The following is a 19,589-nucleotide window of genomic DNA, read 5'->3' on the forward strand; positions in this document are numbered from 1 at the left end:
CTCCAAAATTTGTTCAATTCATGTTTTGTTGTCTTTTGAATGGCAAAGTTGGCATCTTGGCCCTAATAAACCATGGCTTGTCATGTTTGGTACAATATTTACATCCGATGTGAGAAGATTATTGGATAAACATAGCAGCATCCATTTTTTTAAAACTTTTGATTGTAAGAAAAATGTGTTTTTTTATGAGACCACATATATTTACACTGTGGGTCCTGTAGTTGTTAGTTTTATTTTTAAAATCTTTTTTGTTTTTCCAATTCTAGGAGTTCCCTTTACATGATAGTGGATTAGAGCTTCGGACACACGTTACAAATACCTTTTTTGTCTGTCCAATTCTAGTTTTCTCTATATAACGCTAGATTAGAAGTTTGCGACTGAAATGTACCTTGGAAATAGATTAAATAATGTGCTTCGGAGTGGAGTCTTATGCACTGTTTATGAGTGTCCTTTCAATGTTGCTACCTTAGTTTCAAATTTAGTCAATTGGATCTAAATGTTAAATAGAAGCCTGATAAAGGATAGCGTTCAAAACTTTTCTAGCTATCCTTGATGGATCTAGCTATTTAATTCAGCGTATATTGATGAGATTTTGGATATCAATGTGATATTATACTGTTTCAACGTAAGTAATGGATCTAATTGTTAGAGTTCAGTCAAACGAGGGACATGGCACTAAGTTTCCCTGAGTTTATCTGAATGGATTTATTTCAGGATATGCTTGGTGACAACGGACCAATAAATTTAGTAACGTCCCGGGTCTCGGTTTCCTGACCATCCCGGCCCCACGTAATGAATGAATCAGCTGGCTCTCGCCCCCCCCGCAAAGTGCCAACTCTGCTTTCCACCCGGAATCAAGTGCTAGCCTCCAATCTTCCACGCAGGAACGACTTTGGTCATGCGGAACATCACACCCCTCTGCCACCTAGCGCGAAGGTTATGTATATATAGGATGACAGGTGGCAGATTTAGCAACCACCTCAACGGCCGGATACGGTAAGACAAAAAAAAAGGCAACCTTTTGAATTCTTTCCTTCTCTAAACCCTTCTTCACCCCCCCTCGCCACTTTCCCATGCCCTCTTCCTTTCACTGAACCCATCTACTCTTTTTCTTCTCCGGGTTTCTCTTCTTTCCCCTTATTCACCCATTAGACCTCTGTTTTCTCCTCTCCTCTTCTCTCTTCTCTGTATCTCCTTCTCTCTCTCTCTCTCTCTCTCTCTCTCTCTCTCTCTCTCTCTCTCTCTCTCTCTCTTATCTTGTGCTCCTTTGGATGAGCCATTGAGACCAAAGGGGAGCAAAAATGGAGGGAGAGGAAAGCAAGGAGGTTCTGGTGGAAGAAAGAGAGGAAGACATGGTGGGAGTAACGGAGCAGAGAAATCCCGTCAGAAGAATGGGTTGGTTCATCAATCCCAGCGGGGGCTCTGGCCGCGCTCCCTTTGTGCCTTCGCGGCATAAAGCCGCCTCCTTTGCCGCTCCCGAGGCCCCAGAGATCCTCTTCAAAGGATGGCGGTCCCACCTGAGGAAGTGGGAGGAGTGGGTCCACAAGCTGGAGCCCATTTATGGCGATTCTTGGAAAAAAGCTGGGATTTCTGAGGCGATCAAGGCCTCTGTTTACAAAATCCGGAGGGACGCCGCTCTGGTTTTGGGGATCGCCGCGTACTGGTGCGAGGAGACCAGCTCCTTTCTCTTCCCCTGGGGGGAGGCCACTATCACGTTAGAAGATGTCATGGTTCTCGGTGGGTTCCCGGTGGTCGGCGAGCCGGTGAGGGGATCGTTGGACGGCGAGCTTGCAGAGATGGAGCTGAGGCTGGCGGTCGAGCACAAGAAATTTTATAAGTATTCTTGCAAGAAACCTGAGCAGAGTGCGTGGATGAGGCACTTTGTCGAGGGCGAGGGCGACGAGTTCGAGCACGTGGCCTTCTTGTCGCTGTGGCTGTCGAGGTTTGTCTTCCCTGCTCATCCAGAGAAAACTGTGTCTCTGCAGATGATACCAATTGCCGTTCGGTTGGCACGAGGGGCGAGGATAGCCCTTGCTCCGGCGCTCCTCGCGAGCCTCTACCGGGACCTGCAGGCAGTGAAGAATTGTCTCATCAGCAAGTGCAGGGAAGAGGTACCATCTTTATTTGTCTGGGCACCTTTTGATCTATTGCAAATGTGGGTATGGGAGCGGTTCGTTGCTCTGAGGCCCGAAATGAAAAATTCTGTGGATTATGGCGAGCCAAGGACCAAAAGATGGCATGATATAAGTAAGAAAATGGAATTCTCATTCATTCGCTGGGTTTTTGAGTCGCCTAGCGAGTTTCAGTGGCGACCGTACGTTAGTAATCTGGATAATTGGAGGAAACCCTCCTTTTATAGAGAGAATGGTGAATGGATTCATGGCTGTGCAGATAAAGATGAGGACTTGAGATCATTCGCTCAGTGCTTGAGAGCTTCTGCGCTAGTAGGAGTAGATTGTGTCAAACAGTATCTTCCACATCGGGTGGCGATGCAGTTTGGATTGGATCAGGACTTGCCTGCTTATGTCCCCCGTTCTTATTCGACATGGGAGGCTGCATGGAAAACATATGAAATTGATGCAGACAATGTCGTGTTCTATGTTCCTCCTCAGCTCTTCGAGTCGGATGTCACGCTCCAGTATTCAGTTTGGTGGAAGAAGTACATGCTGTCTTGTTGTATTGATGTGGTTAAAAGTGTTGTAGGTCCACATATTTCCTTGGTGATTGGCGAAAAAGCTCCGCGGAATGCAGCAGCAGTGAAGAAGAATAAGAAGGAGAAGAAAGATGTCTCTCTGACTATTCATAAGAAGCGAAAGTTGCAAGATTTCTATGATACCCCGCTCTCAGATTGGCCTGATTTTGAAAATCGTCGCTGTGATGGTGAGGAAAAACATGTAAAATCTGACAAGACTTCATCAGCTGCTAATAAAATTCAAAACCAGAAGCTATCTGGAGAGGGCAAAGAAGAGAACAAAGAAAATTTGGAGGCTCTGGGGCATAATGAAGAACAGAGAGCACAGACTGAAGAAGATTTGGCATCTGAACCACTGGACAAGGAGGGTGAGGCAACTGTGGACAAGACGGCTGTGGGAGATGTTGAGAGAACAGAAATAAGTATGAAGCTATCTAAAGAACATGCAGAGCAAAGCAACCAGATTGCAGCGGAAACCAGAGAAAACAAAATAGAGAACAAAACAGAACTGGGAGAAGCTTGTCCACCTGATCCATTGGAAATGATGTATAGGGAACTGCTGGAAGATGTTCAGATAAAGGAACCTGAAGCTTCTGTTCCATTTCTACTACAAGCAAGATTCAAATTGGAACAAGAGCGAAAAGCTAAAGAATTAGAAGAAGAAATGAAGATCAAAAAGCTTAAGGAAGAGATTGCTACTATGCAAGCAAAACTTATGGATCTAGAATCCCAGTCTGAGGTGTGTTCCAAATTAAAATTGCTCTTTCTTTTAGTTTATATCTATTCAGTATTTAGTATATGTACAGTATGTAACTTTGAATTCTAAGTAGGTCTGCTAGTTAGCTTTTAATTAGTCTGATGGTTCTGAAGGTCACTGAGCTATACCTCATAGATGGCTTTTATATGCTAATATAGATGACTACTTTTCCTATTCTTAAGATTGTGTCTTCCCTTCTTTCTTTCTACTCCTTCTTGGGGAAATGCTGTTTGTTTATTCATTATTATTAATGAATTAATTTTGTCCAATCTTTTTCCCAAAAAGTGTCTTGCGGTCAATCATTAACTTGAACAGATACTATAACATTCTGATCCAAGAAAATCCAGTGCTTAGGAACTTTAACACCATTAAAACATTAAAAAAACTTAATGCAATTCACTGTGCTCATTATGTTGCTAATCTGGAAGCAAGACTCATTGTTCTTTGAAGAAAGCCAATTATAACCAGAATCATCAAGTCCTATCTCAACTATTTGGTTAGCCTCTACAAATTCTCATTTGCCAAGAATTCCGATTTATAGCTATCTTTAATGTTATTTTAAGCTGCACTGCTTCTTGGATCCCCCCTCAGATCTTAGTTCTATCCGTCTGTATCATCTTAATTTTTTTGCACCATTTCAGGATAAAGTGATGGAGAAAAATGATAAAAAACTAAGTACTGCTAGAGAATGATGAATCAAGTAAAAGGAAATTTTTGAGCAATATGGTTGTCAAAGTCCAAAATATGGTTTACTTGCATGAACTTTACAAACCTTTATCCTCAGAACTTTGAAAATGAAATTAGCAATTATTTAACTCTTAAGAACTATGAAATGCAGAAAAAATTACAAGAAGAATATATATTTTTTTTTTGAAAAAAAATTGAAGTATGGGCTTTGACAAAAAAGAAGAACTAAGGATATTTGTTACATCTCAAATCATTTTCACTAACATAAATCACTTATTTTGAAATATAATGGAGAAAACTTTTGAAGTTTACATATGGAGTAAATATTAGTATAAAAGGCAAAAAGAACCAAGATAAATGCTGCCAATTCCTAAACTTTCTGTTGCAAAAATCAGATCCAAGAGCCTCATAGTAAATGTTGCTGAAGGAAACAAATATTATGGTAGCAAAAAGATCTGATCAAGCCATCAAAGATAATAGGACTATAATTAATAAGAGTATTACATAAGCAACAAAGTGTCTTCTCTAGTGCCCTAGCTATAAGGTCCGTCTAACTTAATTTGAGGCAATCATCTGCCCAAAAAGCATGGCAGCTGCTCACTCTTGTAGGTGTTTGTTTTCACAGTGACAATCTTGCAGACTAACAAGAGAATTTGGTATGTCTAGAAAATATTTCCAATAAAAGAGGTTATGCTATAAGTTGCATATCTTTTATGTCCATCCTTATCTGCTTACTGATTTACTTTCTGATGCTTCCTCTTTTATCATTTATAAGTCCAACTTAAGACGGGCAAAAATGAGAGGCCTTTATAGTGAATAACATTTTAAGTAGCATGTTGTTAATCATGAGATTTTCTATATGGCTTTAAATTCTCTAGTTTCTCCATTTTGTTTATGTAATACTTTCTGATTCCAATAAACTCAAGTTGTTTGTCTTTAATTTGGTCATACATTGTCTTTGAATGAACTAATGAAACAAAATTGCTTCTAAATAATGTATTTAGAATATTTGGTCTTAACTGCTTCCTACTTCCACTAAAAATGAAACTAAAAATTACATGACCGATTTAATACTTGCTGTCAATGATGTTTGTCCCTCTCTCGAGTTCCAAATCCTCACATGAAAAGTCCATGAGCACATGCAGCCATGTGCTCGCACAGGATTATGCAATGGCTTTCCCAAGTGTGATTAGCCATGCGCCTCTTGAATCATTCATGGACCAGCGAGGACAGTGGTGCACTTCCATGTTAGCGTGCAAGTGTTATGCATGTTCACCCTGCATAGGCATGGGAAGGCTCCTTCTCATATGGTGAATGTTTCATGTCATCTGACACTTCAACGGGTTGTCCTTAAGAAGCCTCACTCATGGATAAATATTATATCTCGAAAGGGGATATTTACAAATGAGTGTTCGCCTTTTAACCAATTTCAAAATAATTGAATGCATGTAATTGGTTAGCCAAATATGAGAAACAAGGTATGCTGTACCGGCCTGTATGGGCCGGTACGAACCAGTCCGGGCAGGGATCGGTACCGGATCAGCGTGGGATCCGGTATCGAAAGTTTTTCATTGAAAAATCAGCCGGTACGACTGCCGTACCGGTATGGAACCGGTACGGATCGATACGGAACCGGTACGTACCGGTCCGGGCCGCCATCGGTACACCGACCGGCACTAGTACACCGGCCCTTGATGAGAACAATACGAAAAGGTGTACAAATGTAGTGCTAATTATCCGGCAATCTTTACAGTGTCCTTATGCAAGTGCTTGTTAAAGAGTTGAGATGGGTGCCCCAAACTGCTTCATGCAAGAACTACAAAGCATGGACGCTAAAACAAAAGGCGGCAACATCATGATATGGATATGTGGATAGAACAAGTTTTGAAAAAAGGGCATGACAACCTAGTATGCAGCAATATATATGTATATATATATATATATTATACACATATTATGAGAAAGCAGCCATAAATCGGACAATAAAGTCCATTTGTATAAAAACATATAACATCCAAAAACTCCATCATTTAATGAACATTTAAGTTTGTAGATCACAATCCACACTTTATGTGGTAACTTCAGCATCACGTACTCTAAAATTGACCATCCATCATGAAAAGTTCAACATTGATTGAAAGAAAGAAAGCACCTCCTCCGCATCTTGGATATGCTACACATCTTGGGCATGTTGCAGAAGTATCTGGAGCCCTTATTTAATTTTAAAAAGTAGAATATGTCAAAACAAGTATCCAACACATATCCTAACCTTCTGCGATGAGTATATGATATATATTGGATAAGAACTTGGCATGCAATTTCCATTATCTAAACTTCCAGTGCATCGACATGGCCAGAGTCCGATCACTTCAATGCTGATACTATAATAAGTGCTCTGGGTTATTTGTATCATGCAAATATGATGCACAAAAATCAATTACTTGTATTACTTTTGTATGAACATCGACCTTTGAATCTATATTTTTTTTCGTCTCATACTTGTTACTGCTAAAACTACTAAAATGCTTGGCCACCGCATATCACTAAATTACTTTACTACCTTTGGCGAGTTAATTTGAGATCTTCTCTGCAATTGTCTGGCCGAGGGAGATTTTATTTCAAAGTTTTTGTGCATTAAAGCCAAAAGGCAGGTGCATCAAAGGAGGGTGATGATCAAGAAATGCCACCTTTGTCGAATGCCTTGATTTACTTTATTCTCCAAATGCCCATAAGGAGTAGTGGGAGCTTGCCTAGCCTTGTATTTGTAGTAGGCGCTTGAAGGAGCTTTAAATCTCATGAGAGTTGGGGAACCAAAAAAGAGATGGGGCTAGTTTCTAGCAAATGACTCCAAAAGAAGCATGAGCTAATTCACGACCAATTCCTCTTGTAAAGCATTTCTTCTAGAATTATATAAGTATCCTATTTTTGATTGCTAACCATAAGAACAATTTCATTTACATTTGTATTTAGGTTAACAATGGGCTTTGGTAGTTTCTCTCTTAATTATGAAGGTGTTGAGGAAGAAGTGGTAAGATTTCACAAAGAACTATTCAAAATAATTCCAACACTGAAATACCTTGATGGAACTAGGTCATGGAGGATGCTCAATAAATGGGTGAATTATGCTGCTAGATCATTGTCAATGTCGCCATCAAAATCATGGGTGATAAGAAATAGAACTGTTGATCTCAAAGGTTTTTAAGGCTAGAATATCCTCATCACAAACAAAAAGAAGTTTGGGAGGCTAGAATATCCTCTTTACGTTGTTGGACCACTATGCGAAAGGGTCAAATATATGCGGCTAGTTTCTATCTAATAGCCTTCTTTTGTAGTATATTCTTGAGATTTGGGTCTTCCAAGGTTCAAAATAGTCTTGCAATAACTATCACATCCACTTGTTAAGAAAAAGCAATACCTAGGCTCCCTTCCGATAGTTCTGTGTACCTAGCCCCCCTAATTGGGCCACATAAGTTTTGATTTTAGTAGTTTTATTTGTTTCACTAGTTCTGGTGGTTTCGGTAACTAAAATCCGAGAAATAAAAATAAATAATAAATAAAAAGTCTAAAAAATATTCCAAATGCTAATTTAGATTGTGTTGGTTCTTAGATATGTTTTGGTGTATGGTTCTTTTGATTGTTTAAGCCAGGACAATTGGATGATTTTCAAAAAAAAAAAAAAAATCATCAATAGCCTCCTTTCAGTGTGCAAACTATAGTTTATGTTTGATGACATTTTTAACATATGAACTTTTTGTCTCTATGAGATTTGATCTCAAATCCAAGTTCAGATCATGCAACTCGTCTTTTCTAGGTCTTGATCTACTCCACAAACTCATCTTCTTCACTTCTTGTATCAAATATCATTCAAACATTGGAAAAAGTTGCCTTTTTCACAAGATTCTTGGAAACAAATGTTTCTAACTCGAAAGGAAAAAGCCCAAGTTTCATATTAGGAAAATGTATCGCGAGGCTTTGGTTTTATAACCCAAAAGTAAGTTCCTTTTTTAACTCAAAGAAATAAAGATATGACTTAAATATAAATCTAATTACGTACATATATTTAAAGAAATAAACAAATAACACTAGAATGACACTAGTTATGTGAGATTTTATTTTAAGCTTCGCTTTAGTGAGTTTGAGTCAATTTTGGAAGACACCACTGAAACTCCTAGTCAATTTAGTTGAAGGTAGTAAAATTTGTTGAAACAAGAGTGAATTTGGATTGATTTTGGTCAAAAGTTAAAAGAGGTATGCCAAACCAACCCGAACTGCTCGATTCGGGGTGAACCGACTGGAATTGGTGGTGTATCAGGTCGCAAAGGCAGGTAAGGGGCCCAAACCAGCTTGAACTGAGTGGAACCACTTGGTTTCGCTATAATTGAGAAGGCATCCCGTGACCATCTCCTCTTTCTTCTACAAAAAGAAAATGGTTTTTGCAAGAAAAATTTAGGGAAGAGGGAAGATATGCTGATTTTTATGCATAAATTCAAGCCAATTAGGTAATCCCCATCTCTTCATTCTTCTCGTTTTTCATTTTCATGCCTAAATAGGCTGAAAATTGGCAACATTAGGAGAAATCATGTCAAAATTTTATAGTGCGCTTGCTAGAGATTTACATTAATTCAAAATAAAATTAATTTTTAGGCTTTTTGTAACTCGGAGTGCATATTTTGGACATGATCTCTAAATCGGGCATTTGGTATAGAATCATGCTAGAAATAGGACCTAATAATAAAGAAACATGCTACAATTATTCAATTGCAATTAGGGACAGTAACTAGACAATAGCTAGACTTTTGGGGGTCGCGTCTGCCTATATATTGGGATACTATGGCTATCTAAATCCATAAATGAAGGCAAAAGCAATAGAGTTAAAAGTAAGGGAAGGATGATAAAAGTCGAAAGTAGATTTGAGAAAAAGGTAGGTGTTCAAAAAATGATGTAGATGACAAAAACTAGAGCATACGATGACATGCATTTGCGTATCGAGTTATCTAGATTTAATTATTACAACTGCATCTATTAAACAATATTATGGTCTTTCGGGCCCAAGGTTCGCCGTACCGGTACCAAACTCCGTATCGGTGCCGCACTAGTATAGGCGTACCAAGTGTCGGTACGGTACGGTATGTGGTACGCCAGGCATACCGGCATTGGCGTACCGATACCGGTACCCATCGGTACGGATACGGTACGTCCGGTACCGTTCATTACCGACCGGTACAGCATACCATGCTCGGGCCAATATAAAATAAAATAACATGAAAACATCCTTAACATGATTATTTAAAGATTCATAAATTTTAAAATAACCTTAAAAATAAAAAATAAAAAAATAATAAAAGGAAAAAAATACTGAATTGGTGCCGAACCGATTTGTATCTGCGTACCTAGTGTCAGTACGGTTCAGTTTGTACTATACTGGTACTTGATTGGTACCATATTGGTATGGTTCAGTTTGTACCATACCATGCTGGTACCTGACTAGTATAGTACTTGGTATTCAGACTGCGGACTTAGCCGAAACCTTTCAAATGACGCTAATTCGCTTTTGAAGCCTATTCAACAAAAATTTTAAAATTCTAACATAAAACTATAGGCGAAGACAAACACACGGAGAGGTTGTACTATAAGTAGAAGTGTGGATAAAAGATTCCATTAACATAACTCTTAATTATTGATAATTGAAAGGTCAATATAGAAGAGGTTGTACTGGAAAATGGTGGGAAAAGGATGGCAATGATATGCCCAATTAGTGATGAGAGAAAGGGATTTGAATTGCTGAAAGCAATTCAGTCTAGGATCCCAAAAATATATGATTTTGATAGATGCTTACCAAGCAGCAAACGAAGATCTGGTTTTGTCCATTTATTCCTCGTCAAAATGCATATAGGAGAAAAATCAACTTAAATTGGAAAGTTCAGTAAATAGTTGAAAAGTAGTAAGTGGCCAATCTTCTTATAATCTTGTGGAAAAGCTGAGCCAATTCGTGCAAGTTTGATCTGTGGATGGAAAGTTTGATCAGTGGCAAACCCCATGACAACCAACAGTAGAAAGGACACACTGGTTGAATCCATGAATCCAAGTTGACTCTTATTATCTTTCCCTCATTCTCCAGTTGCTTTGTTGCTACCATGAGAATCCTTTTCCTCTTCGTCCTACTTCTATAATACTTTTCCTCTTCTTAGATGATGCGACAGTCACCTTTTCAAGGAAAAAAGGCACCTATCTAGATAGAATATTGAATATAGTATTTTTGGAGAAGGCTCGTCAAAAAAGAACACCACTTGAGAGTACACCCATAAGAATGCACATTCTTCTCATTCTTTGACATATAATGGATGGACTTAGATATGTGTGTTGGGTGTGGGTGTGGATGCAGGTGCATGTCCCAGTGTCATAACAATAAAGTGTCAAGTATTGGAACTTAAGGCTAGGTGAAAGAATCGGTAACATTGTTTGTAACTTCATCGCTCAACTTTTCTTATCTCTGTTTCAAACTACTGCATCTATGCAAAAAAATAGGCTTACAATAAAATTTTCCTAGGTCCCATGTATTTGTAATCCCTTGCAAAACATGGCTCCTGAAGCTGCAGCAATTTGCTAGAGTCAGCCTGGTAGTGGTCAATGTAACTCCAAGAACTATCAAATGTGCACATTTTCCATATCAAATTCAAACTACCTCTTTCCAATGTAACTATAATATTTAGTGGCCACAGATAACAAAATATAGCTTCAATCAAGATACATTGTATCAGCCCGAATTGGATGATATAGGGCATATCGTATCATACCGGTACTCGGTACGGGTGGCGTACCAACACTTGATATGCCAAAAAACTCTGTACCGTACCGTACCTACATTGTGCTAGTGTGGTACCGGTACGGGATCCGCTACTGAGATAGGAAACTTTGGCTTCAATAAATAAAAACTGGACACTTATATCATAATGTTGCAATCTATGTCCTTTATAGTGTCACTAAGCCTATTTATCCTGGTATGCAGCTTTACATATAAACATAGTCTGTTGAACCGGTCGGAACCGACCGTTCAGCCTATACCGTACCGGTACCAGCCTCCACCGGTACGGTACTTGCTTGCCCGTACCGGTGCGAACTGGTGCGGTTCGCACCGGTACAAGCCCAATACAGGTGCGAACCGCACTGGTACTCGCAGGGAAGAAGGGGGGAAGAGAGGAGAAGAGAGAAGGAGAGAGGGGAAGAAGACCTCTCTTCACTACTGGGCCTCTTTCTTTCTCTCGAGCACCTCGCGGGGAAGAAGACCTCCCTTGCTCGTAGGAGAAGGAGGGAAAGAGAGGAGGAGAGAGGGAAGAAAAGAGGAGGAGCTCGAGAAGAAGAAGAGGAGAAGAAAAAAAAAAGAAAAGAGAGAGAGAGAGAGGCCGCAGGGAATGCACCCGCGCGCAGGGGTGAGGGCACGAGTGGGGAAATGCATCCTCCGACTCGTGCCCGCGCGTGGTCCACGCAGTGGAAGTTGCGGTCCATGTGCGGAGAACCGCGCACGCGGTTTCTCGCGCGGCGAGCCTGCATGGGGCAGCGAGCCCACGCGCTGCCCCACATGGGTTTTAATGCAGCAAAATGGCATTAAATGCCACTCTGTAGCATTACGCGGACGCACACGCTTCCGCGCGTTTTTTCCTTTTTTTTTTTTCCGAACCGGTTCAGTACTGGTTCCAACCAGTACCAAACCGGTACCAGTCTTTACTGGTACGTCGATTCGTTCGGTTCTGCGTATCTTGCGTATAAACAATATAAAAGGTATCTTATTAGCAAAGAATAGCGGCAACCTTATGACAGCATATCAATTCTTCCTTTCCCCATCTTGAGCAGTAATGGAAAAATGTCATGTATTAGCATTAAAACAGTGCATAGATAGAAAGAAGTATAAGACATTCCAATTACATCCATGGGTTTATTATAAGCATTTTGGATTTTGCATTAATATGTCCTTAATACAAACAGGAGATTCAACATATAATTCTTGTCTATGCAACTATAGGTATATTCTTAGTGTTGGATGTGTTGGTTTAGTGAAATGTCATCTCTTTTTTTCTACCTCCAACTTATTTTACCGAAAAGAAATGTCCAACTTTTGAATGTTGAGTTGATTTTCCTTTTATCTCTTCTGATTAGCTTTGTGCTCAAGAAAATGATTTCATGTACACCAACAGCAGTAGTGAACATGCAGATTTCCAAGAAGTATAAACAAATTGTAATTAGTTGGCTACTGTTTAGGACATTTTTTATGAGACAGTTTTAATATTTTAACTCTTAAGAAGTTTCTTCATCTTAACAAGCAAGTTTTTTTTATTCTTATGCAGAGTTCAGGTAGTCATGGGGGACGAAGTTAGACCAGTTGATGTGAAAGACTGCTGCATCAATGTGTAAGAGATTAATAATTTTGAAACCTTCGTATGACCATTGCATGTAAGGAATGACACCATTCTTTGGCTATGGTTTACTATCTTGACTTTTGAGAAGATGAACGGACAAGAGGATAATTTTATTTGCATAGAAATCTATTAAAAAGTTAATTTAGATTAACGGGTTGAGACAAACTTGGGGCAGGTAATAAAAGGATCCCAAACTTTGATGTACCATACCTTGATCAAGTGACTTTGGAGGAAATCATGGGACATGGTGATGGTGGATGTATGCTGGGCGATCTGTATAGAAAGGAATGCCAGAATTTTCAGCAGGAAGAAGCAACTGCAATGCAAATTAACAGAAGTGTCAGGGGCTGACGGAGGACTGGTTTAGAGTGTGCCCCAGCAAAATTCAGGGGGTTGAAAATCTGTTCAGGAAACTTTAAGTATTTAAACATGGTTGGAAGTTTGGGCTGGGTTTTGTTTTTCTTTTTCCGTTGCTGTTATGTGGCTTATATTGTTAGGTGGTATCTTTGATCCTTGTCTAACTTGAGGAGCCTTCCTTTCATCATCTCAATGAACTTGATTTGGCACATTGTGCGATGTGCCCTACTTTAATACATGAAGTAGATTGCACAGACAAAGTATAAGGCTTGATATTTAGGTGTTCAATTGGACTTGTGACATATACCTTCCAATTCTGAAGAGCTATGCATCTTCTTATTGTCATTAGTGAATGGTTTTTATATCCTACCTGTGGATAAATTGACGTAGACTTGGTTGTTTCTTGTTATAAACTGGATTTATGATGTTTTCTCCAAATTGTCCATATTTCCATCATTAGTGAATGGTGAACTCGTGAGTAGTAAAATATGAAGGATATGCTGTCAGCTGAACCAGTCTTGCACATGTCTCCCTGGTTTTGTAGTTATCATCTGGTGAATGCTTCTTCTTATATGATACTTAAATCAGTTGTCCTACAATGTTGTCTTACAAACTATGAAAGACGTACTTCATTCATGGATGTGGTAGGCCTGTTTTGGACCTACAGGTGTAATATGATTAGTATCTTGTGGGTATAAAGCACTCACAAGTTGTATTAGTATTGATATGCATTAGGATCTGCTTGCTCAATTGTTTTTCTTGGTTATATATTTTTGCAGATGATTATATCAAAGGTCCATAATGATCATGCAGCATTGATTGTCCTTTATCCGAGATAGGATATATGATATAAAGCTTAACCACTACTTGCAGATTTCTATGTGCAATTGCAGTTCAGATAAATGGGAGTACTAAAGAAACAAAAAATGAAAAGAAAATTGAAAGACAAAGCATATCCACTGTCCATCAAGGGTAGTTTCTTTTTAGTGTTATGGTCTCATCCACTGAAGGAAATTTCAGTGCCAGGGACAATGTTTTTGTATCTAATTAGTTTCTTTCTGATGGTTTCCCCCAGATTAGTTATTATTCTAATTTAAGATGACAAGCACATTGTTTATTAGCTTTCATAGTAAGCGTGATTGCCAATTGTGGAACGAGCTGTAATGACGAGAGTAGCAGAAACTGCCATATGTACCTTCAGATCCTGCAGAAATATTCATTTCTTCATGCAGCCATGAAAGTTCCCATTAGCTTATGGCAATTTTATTGGTCCATACTGTTCCTATATTTCCATTGTTTATACACTCAGCTCTGTATTGTTCTTTTTTCCCCTTTTACAATCCTCGGTGACTGTTTCTTGCTGCATACATTTAAATTGGTTGTATACTTTAAGTCACATTACAGTTATTATAGTCATTTCTCTACTTTGTAAATGAAGTTTTAGAACCATTAAATTCATCTTCCAATAACCTGTGAAGTGATCTATGTGGCAAGAACTTTTAGTTACCATAGCTATTGAATTATCCGATAAAGCAAGTACTCTTCTGTGTTTCATGGTAGGACTCTTGCTTAGCATTTTCCTTGGACTTCTTAGAGGTGTCGTGGCCGTGAAAATATGCTTGATCCTTCTTGTAAGCCTTTGAATACAGATTTGCTTCATAAACCCCTGTTACAATGGGACACAATGCTCCATTTTTTTGAACAAAAGTTTGCAGACTAAAACTACTTCAACATGAATTCTTTTGGAACCGTACTCCATTCTTTTGAGCAACAATTTTGTTTCAGTAATATTCTGTACTCTTGTTTACCGGATATCATGAATATTCACTAATATTCAGTAATATTCTTTTAGAAGTCTCATAATAATAATTTAGCAAAAAATTCGTTGCAATAATATGTGTACTTCATTGCTGGAAACTCTTAATACATGCTAGTTTTTCAAATTAAGTGATTTTTAAGAATATAAAGCTATAGTCAATGCTTTGGTGGAGGTGATCAAGAGGTTTCCTGGATCACTGAGAAAGTAATGAGACTAGATATACACAATGTTTCTCTTATTTTAAAGAAAATTGGGCCCAATAATTTTCTGCCGGGGATAATATTAAAGCTTAATTACGATGATTATTAACTACTGTATCCCCCCTCCCTGCCTTGTTTTAGGGTGCATAAATTCTTGGTCTCTGAAGATGCTGACTTGAGTACATTTTCATGTAACATTCCTTTAAGAAAAATTCAATTACCATTTCGAATAATAAAAATTAAGAATGTATAATTTCTCTGTCTCATCTTAATTGAAAGGCAAGGCTGAGTACAAATAATATATGTATCTTGTATGAAGGTAAATAAAGCAACAGGTCTACTAGGAGAAGACTGGCATCTTACACCAAAATTACTACATAAGGAACACCAAATGAAAATTTCTTAAATGTGCTGACAAAAATATGTTCAAGTACAAAAAAGACTGACATTTATTATAAAGAGGTGGTTATAGGAAATCCCATAAAACATCATTCTTTGGTTGGGGAAGTTGTGGAAATATTAACTCATATATTGTAATTTTGCTCATGCTTATGGTGCTTTGCTAAGCATGATCTCTAAGAACAGTGTGACATGTGAAACAGGGACGAAAAGCCATTCTAAGTGCAACCTTGTTGTCTTACTTGGCTATTGTGTGAAAAAGGAGATTGTTTCCTCAATTCTCCACATTTGTCTAATTTTCGAGGCTATTTGCATCTAATATGAGCTTAGTATATGGCATGTAACTTTAAAAAATAATACGAACGTTTTGGATCTGGGAGAAGAAATAATTTCAGAAAATAAATTCAAAGAACAAAGACCAGTTTTGTAAAGCTCGGTATGTTTGATTGGTTCCTGTTAGATTGAGTCATGGACTCGGCTAATTTCCCTCCTCACCTTGCTTCTCTTGAGGGTCTTGTATAATATATAAGAAATAACAGAACTATAGGATGTAGCCAACACAAAATGAAACTGTAGTTTGTAACATAAATCTCAGGCTATTATCCTCTAATGCTATCGTCCATAACTCCAATCATAACATTCAGCTCAATCTGCATTTCTCCATACCAATCTTATGCACAAGCATTAGATACCATGGCATTTCCATAGAATCATGGTTAAGTATATCACTTTATCTAAAAAAGTAAAAGGAAAAAAGAGATGCAAACACAGCATCAACCCTTTTTTTATGATTATTATTAAAAGATACCCTCCAATCCTTACAGATTCACCAACCCCAAGGGCAAGCAAATGCTAAACACTTCAGGCAATCGTCATTATATTCAGGAATTATTCATGAACATAAAACAAATACCACCATAGGCAAGCTAGTTGAATTGACACATATTGAATGGTGATATATTTGCCCTGCCCGTTCCTGTATCCTTCAGAGCACATGCCATAGAAAGACATTTAAAAAAAAAGCCTGCTCATTACACCTCAATAACTCTTATTATAGTGATTGTATCACAAATTCTTAAAAGTTAAGATTGATTCAGACTAGGTAATACATGATAGGTCCCTTCAGTGATCTAACCTCTGTGCTGGCTTGGTCATAGCTGGATAAGAGGAATTTTAGTATATTTCAACCAATAATTAATAGAATCTAGCCATATGACCTCTATCATTATTGCTACGACAAACAATGTTATCACCTGGAATGACAAAATCTTTAACAAGATTTTAGAAGTCAGAACATGGAAGAAAAATCCAAACAATTGCAAAGATTACAGTGCAAGAAAAAAAATTTGTCATTCAAGACCGACACAGTTAGAAGGGCAAATAGTGACTTGATCTCTCGAGTTAGACTTTGAAGATCAATATACAAATTGAAGCAAACTGAATTGAAGAACCCTTCATTACTCTCTAAAAAATTCTATCAATATGTCAAAAAGCCACTCTCATATAATGTATTAGAAGTATATATAGAATATGACCCCTCATCCTAATTCAGACATTAAACTAGGCACAAATCATATTTGAGATAAGGCTGAATAATAAGGAAATATGCTAGAATTATTTAATTCCAAATATAGAAAACTAACTAAAATTTGGTAATGTTGCTGGAAATTGAATCCGGGGGCGATCGTCGATCGAAGAGAGGGAGCGGCAGGTGTTCACAGGGGAGCGACGGTCCGTCGGCGGGCGGCGTCCTCCGTCCGGGTGCCTGCAGGAAAGCCGGTGGCCGGGTCTTCCGGCGCCGGCCCTCCGACGCTTAAGTCAGAAGGGGGGCAAATTGTATGAGAAGAGAAGAAGAAGAACAGTATTTGTAGAGTGCGGAGTCTCCAACCCCCCTCTGAGAAGCAAGGGCTCCCTTTTATAGGGGGGTCGGTTTACCTGTGATGTGATGGGGCGAGGCCATTGTACGGCTCGGCATGTTGCTCGGATCGGCGCACGATTGGGTGAATCATCGCATTGATGTCGGAGGTGAGGTCGTTGTACGACCCGAGCTGGCACGCGATCGAGTGAATCATTGCATTGATGTCGGAGGTAAGGCCGAGATCAGAGACTTATCATGGTTGATTGGACTCTGCGGAGCTGACTTGCCGTGGAGAGCTGCGGGTCCGTAGATAACAGGAGCCATGCGCATTAATTGTGGAGTAAGCCGGAGATCCGCATTAATTGTTGAGTGAACCGGGGGTTTGCAGGGGTCATGCGCAATAAATGCCGGGGCAGTGGCAGGATATGGCCCTCGGCCGGACCTCGGGGGGTACGGCCGTAGTAGGTGGTCGATAAAAACAGACCTCGGGTGTCGGGAGTTTTCCGGATCGGAGGTTCTGAGATCGGACGTTCCAAGGTCGGACGCCGACTTCGGCTGTCCAAGGTCGGCGGTTGTGCGACTCCTTAGGGGTAATTATGTCGCTGGGGGAAAACCATATTCCCCCAACACTACCCCCCGACTTCCGAGTTCGAGCAGCTTGCAGGCTCGGACGCGGGAAGTAGAGATTATTATTATTAAAGTTGGAGGGAATCACGTCCGCACCCTTACGCTTCTCGGAGCTTTTATAACGGAACCTGCGCCCTTTGGCGCTTCGAGGTCGCTTTAGTCGGCGAGCTTATGATGGGGTCTGCGTCCTTACGTTTTCCGAAGCAGCCGCAACGGGGATGACGCCTTTTGGATCTCCGAGATCGCTTCGTGCGGCGAACCCATGATGAGGGTCCCCGGGCCCGACGAGGCGGCGCCTCGATCTCGTGGTCGAGGCCTCCCTCATAAATAAGTATGCCGTTTCGTGCTTCAAAATGAACACGCGGCGTGATCCGAGGTCGGACGCTTCCGATCTCGTATTAGTGGATCACTGATCTGGGGAGGTGGAGGCTACATCGGCACTCCACGTGTCCCGGAGACTTATTAAATGAAGGGAGCGGGGGTGACGTCCGCTCGTCTTTCAAGGAGGTCCGATTTTGCGGACCCATGATGAGGCCGTGAGATCCGATGGGACAGCGTTTCGATTTTGTACCCGACTTATTGATCCGGAGTGAATGTGGTGCCTCGGCTTCTGAGGCCGACACGCGGCGCAATCCGGTCGGGGGATGGGAACCGATCCGGTCGATCTGGGCCGTCAGGGGGGTCTATATAAACCCCACGAGTCTGCCCTAAGAATTCTATTTGGTTGCTTCTCATTTTTGCCGTCTCCTCCTTCGCTCCACCCTTCGACCAAATTTTGCCGACGGTGCCCGGAGCGATTTCCGGCGACTTCCCGTAGGTTCCCACCCTGTACTAGCTAGGGTTCCTTTTCCTCCTCCCTCCTCTATCTTCAGTTTTATTTCATCTTTCTGCAAAATGGGTCTCGGTCCCGAGGAAGTAGGGTCGAGTTTGTCGGGGGAGGAGTTGGAGTTGATCCGCTCCCGGTTCTTCTTCCAGCCCGGATTTCGTCTCGAAACTGCGGGACCGGAGGATAGGGCGACGCGGCCGCCCCCAGGTCGGATCGCGGTTCACCGCGAGACGCTCTGGGCCGGCCTGCGGTTCCCTGTTCACGAGTTCGTGAACAGCTTGCTGGTAGAGTACCAACTCGTTCCAGCACAGCTTGCTCCGAACTCGTGGAGGACCATAATCGGGTTCTTGTCCTTGTGTCTTGCGCACGGGATCCCGACCTCGGTGAGTGTTTTCCGCCGGTGTTTTTTATTAAAGAAAAATCCGGCGGATGCAGGGTAGCTATACTTCGCCTTACGGGGCGGTATGTCACTTTTTCAGGGTGCCCCTTCCTCTATTCATGAGTGGAAGGGGAAATTTTTCTTTCTTGCATCCGAGGTGCCGTGGGGGTTCAACCCGAGGTGGGGGCACCCTCGGTTGAAGGCTCTCAATAGGCTCTCCGAGCCTTCGGGGAGGGAGTTGAGGGTCTTGGACTCCCTACGGGCCCTCGGGAAGGGGTTCAACCTGACCGAGCTCTTACGGGAGGACGCCTTGGCGAGCGTAGGCTTGAGTTCAGCGCGCCCCGAGGGTAAGGGTAGTCGCATCGCTTCGTTTTTATCTGCTTTCTCTTCTCATAAATATTGGTCTGACACTTAAGAAAATTTTTGGTTTCAGATATCCCCCACATGCCGACCAGCAACACGTCCCTTTTCTCTCGAATAAAGAGGCGAGAGGCCGAGGCCGGGGGGGCTATTCCCCAGCCTCGGAAAAAGTCGAGATCGGCCGGTGCTTCTTCATCGGCCGGGACGAGAGGCCCAG

General features: G+C 40.7%; 1 protein-coding gene across 1 annotated transcript; it reads left to right on the forward strand.

Moving 5' to 3' along the window:
- Positions 1-1,065: 1,065 nt before the first annotated feature.
- LOC103717142 lies at positions 1,066-13,015 on the forward strand. Its single transcript, XM_008805418.4, has 2 exons — positions 1,066-3,431; positions 12,476-13,015. The coding sequence occupies exons 1-2, from the start codon at positions 1,302-1,304 to the stop codon at positions 12,503-12,505; spliced, it is 2,160 nt and encodes a 719-aa protein (XP_008803640.4). The 5' UTR covers positions 1,066-1,301; the 3' UTR covers positions 12,506-13,015.
- Positions 13,016-19,589: the final 6,574 nt, after the last annotated feature.

Source organism: Phoenix dactylifera, chromosome 11 (genome assembly GCF_009389715.1).
Source record: "Phoenix dactylifera cultivar Barhee BC4 chromosome 11, palm_55x_up_171113_PBpolish2nd_filt_p, whole genome shotgun sequence".
In the NCBI taxonomy this organism is placed as follows: domain Eukaryota; kingdom Viridiplantae; phylum Streptophyta; class Magnoliopsida; order Arecales; family Arecaceae; genus Phoenix; species Phoenix dactylifera.

Excerpts from the sequence above, each read along its gene's own strand:
- LOC103717142 (XM_008805418.4), top strand. The coding sequence starts at position 1,302 with ATGGAGGGAGAGGAAAGCAAGGAGGTTCTGGTGGAAGAAAGAGAGGAA. Across the intron at positions 3,432-12,475 it reads ATCTAGAATCCCAGTCTGAG|AGTTCAGGTAGTCATGGGGG; the intron begins GTGTGTTCCAAA and ends ATTCTTATGCAG.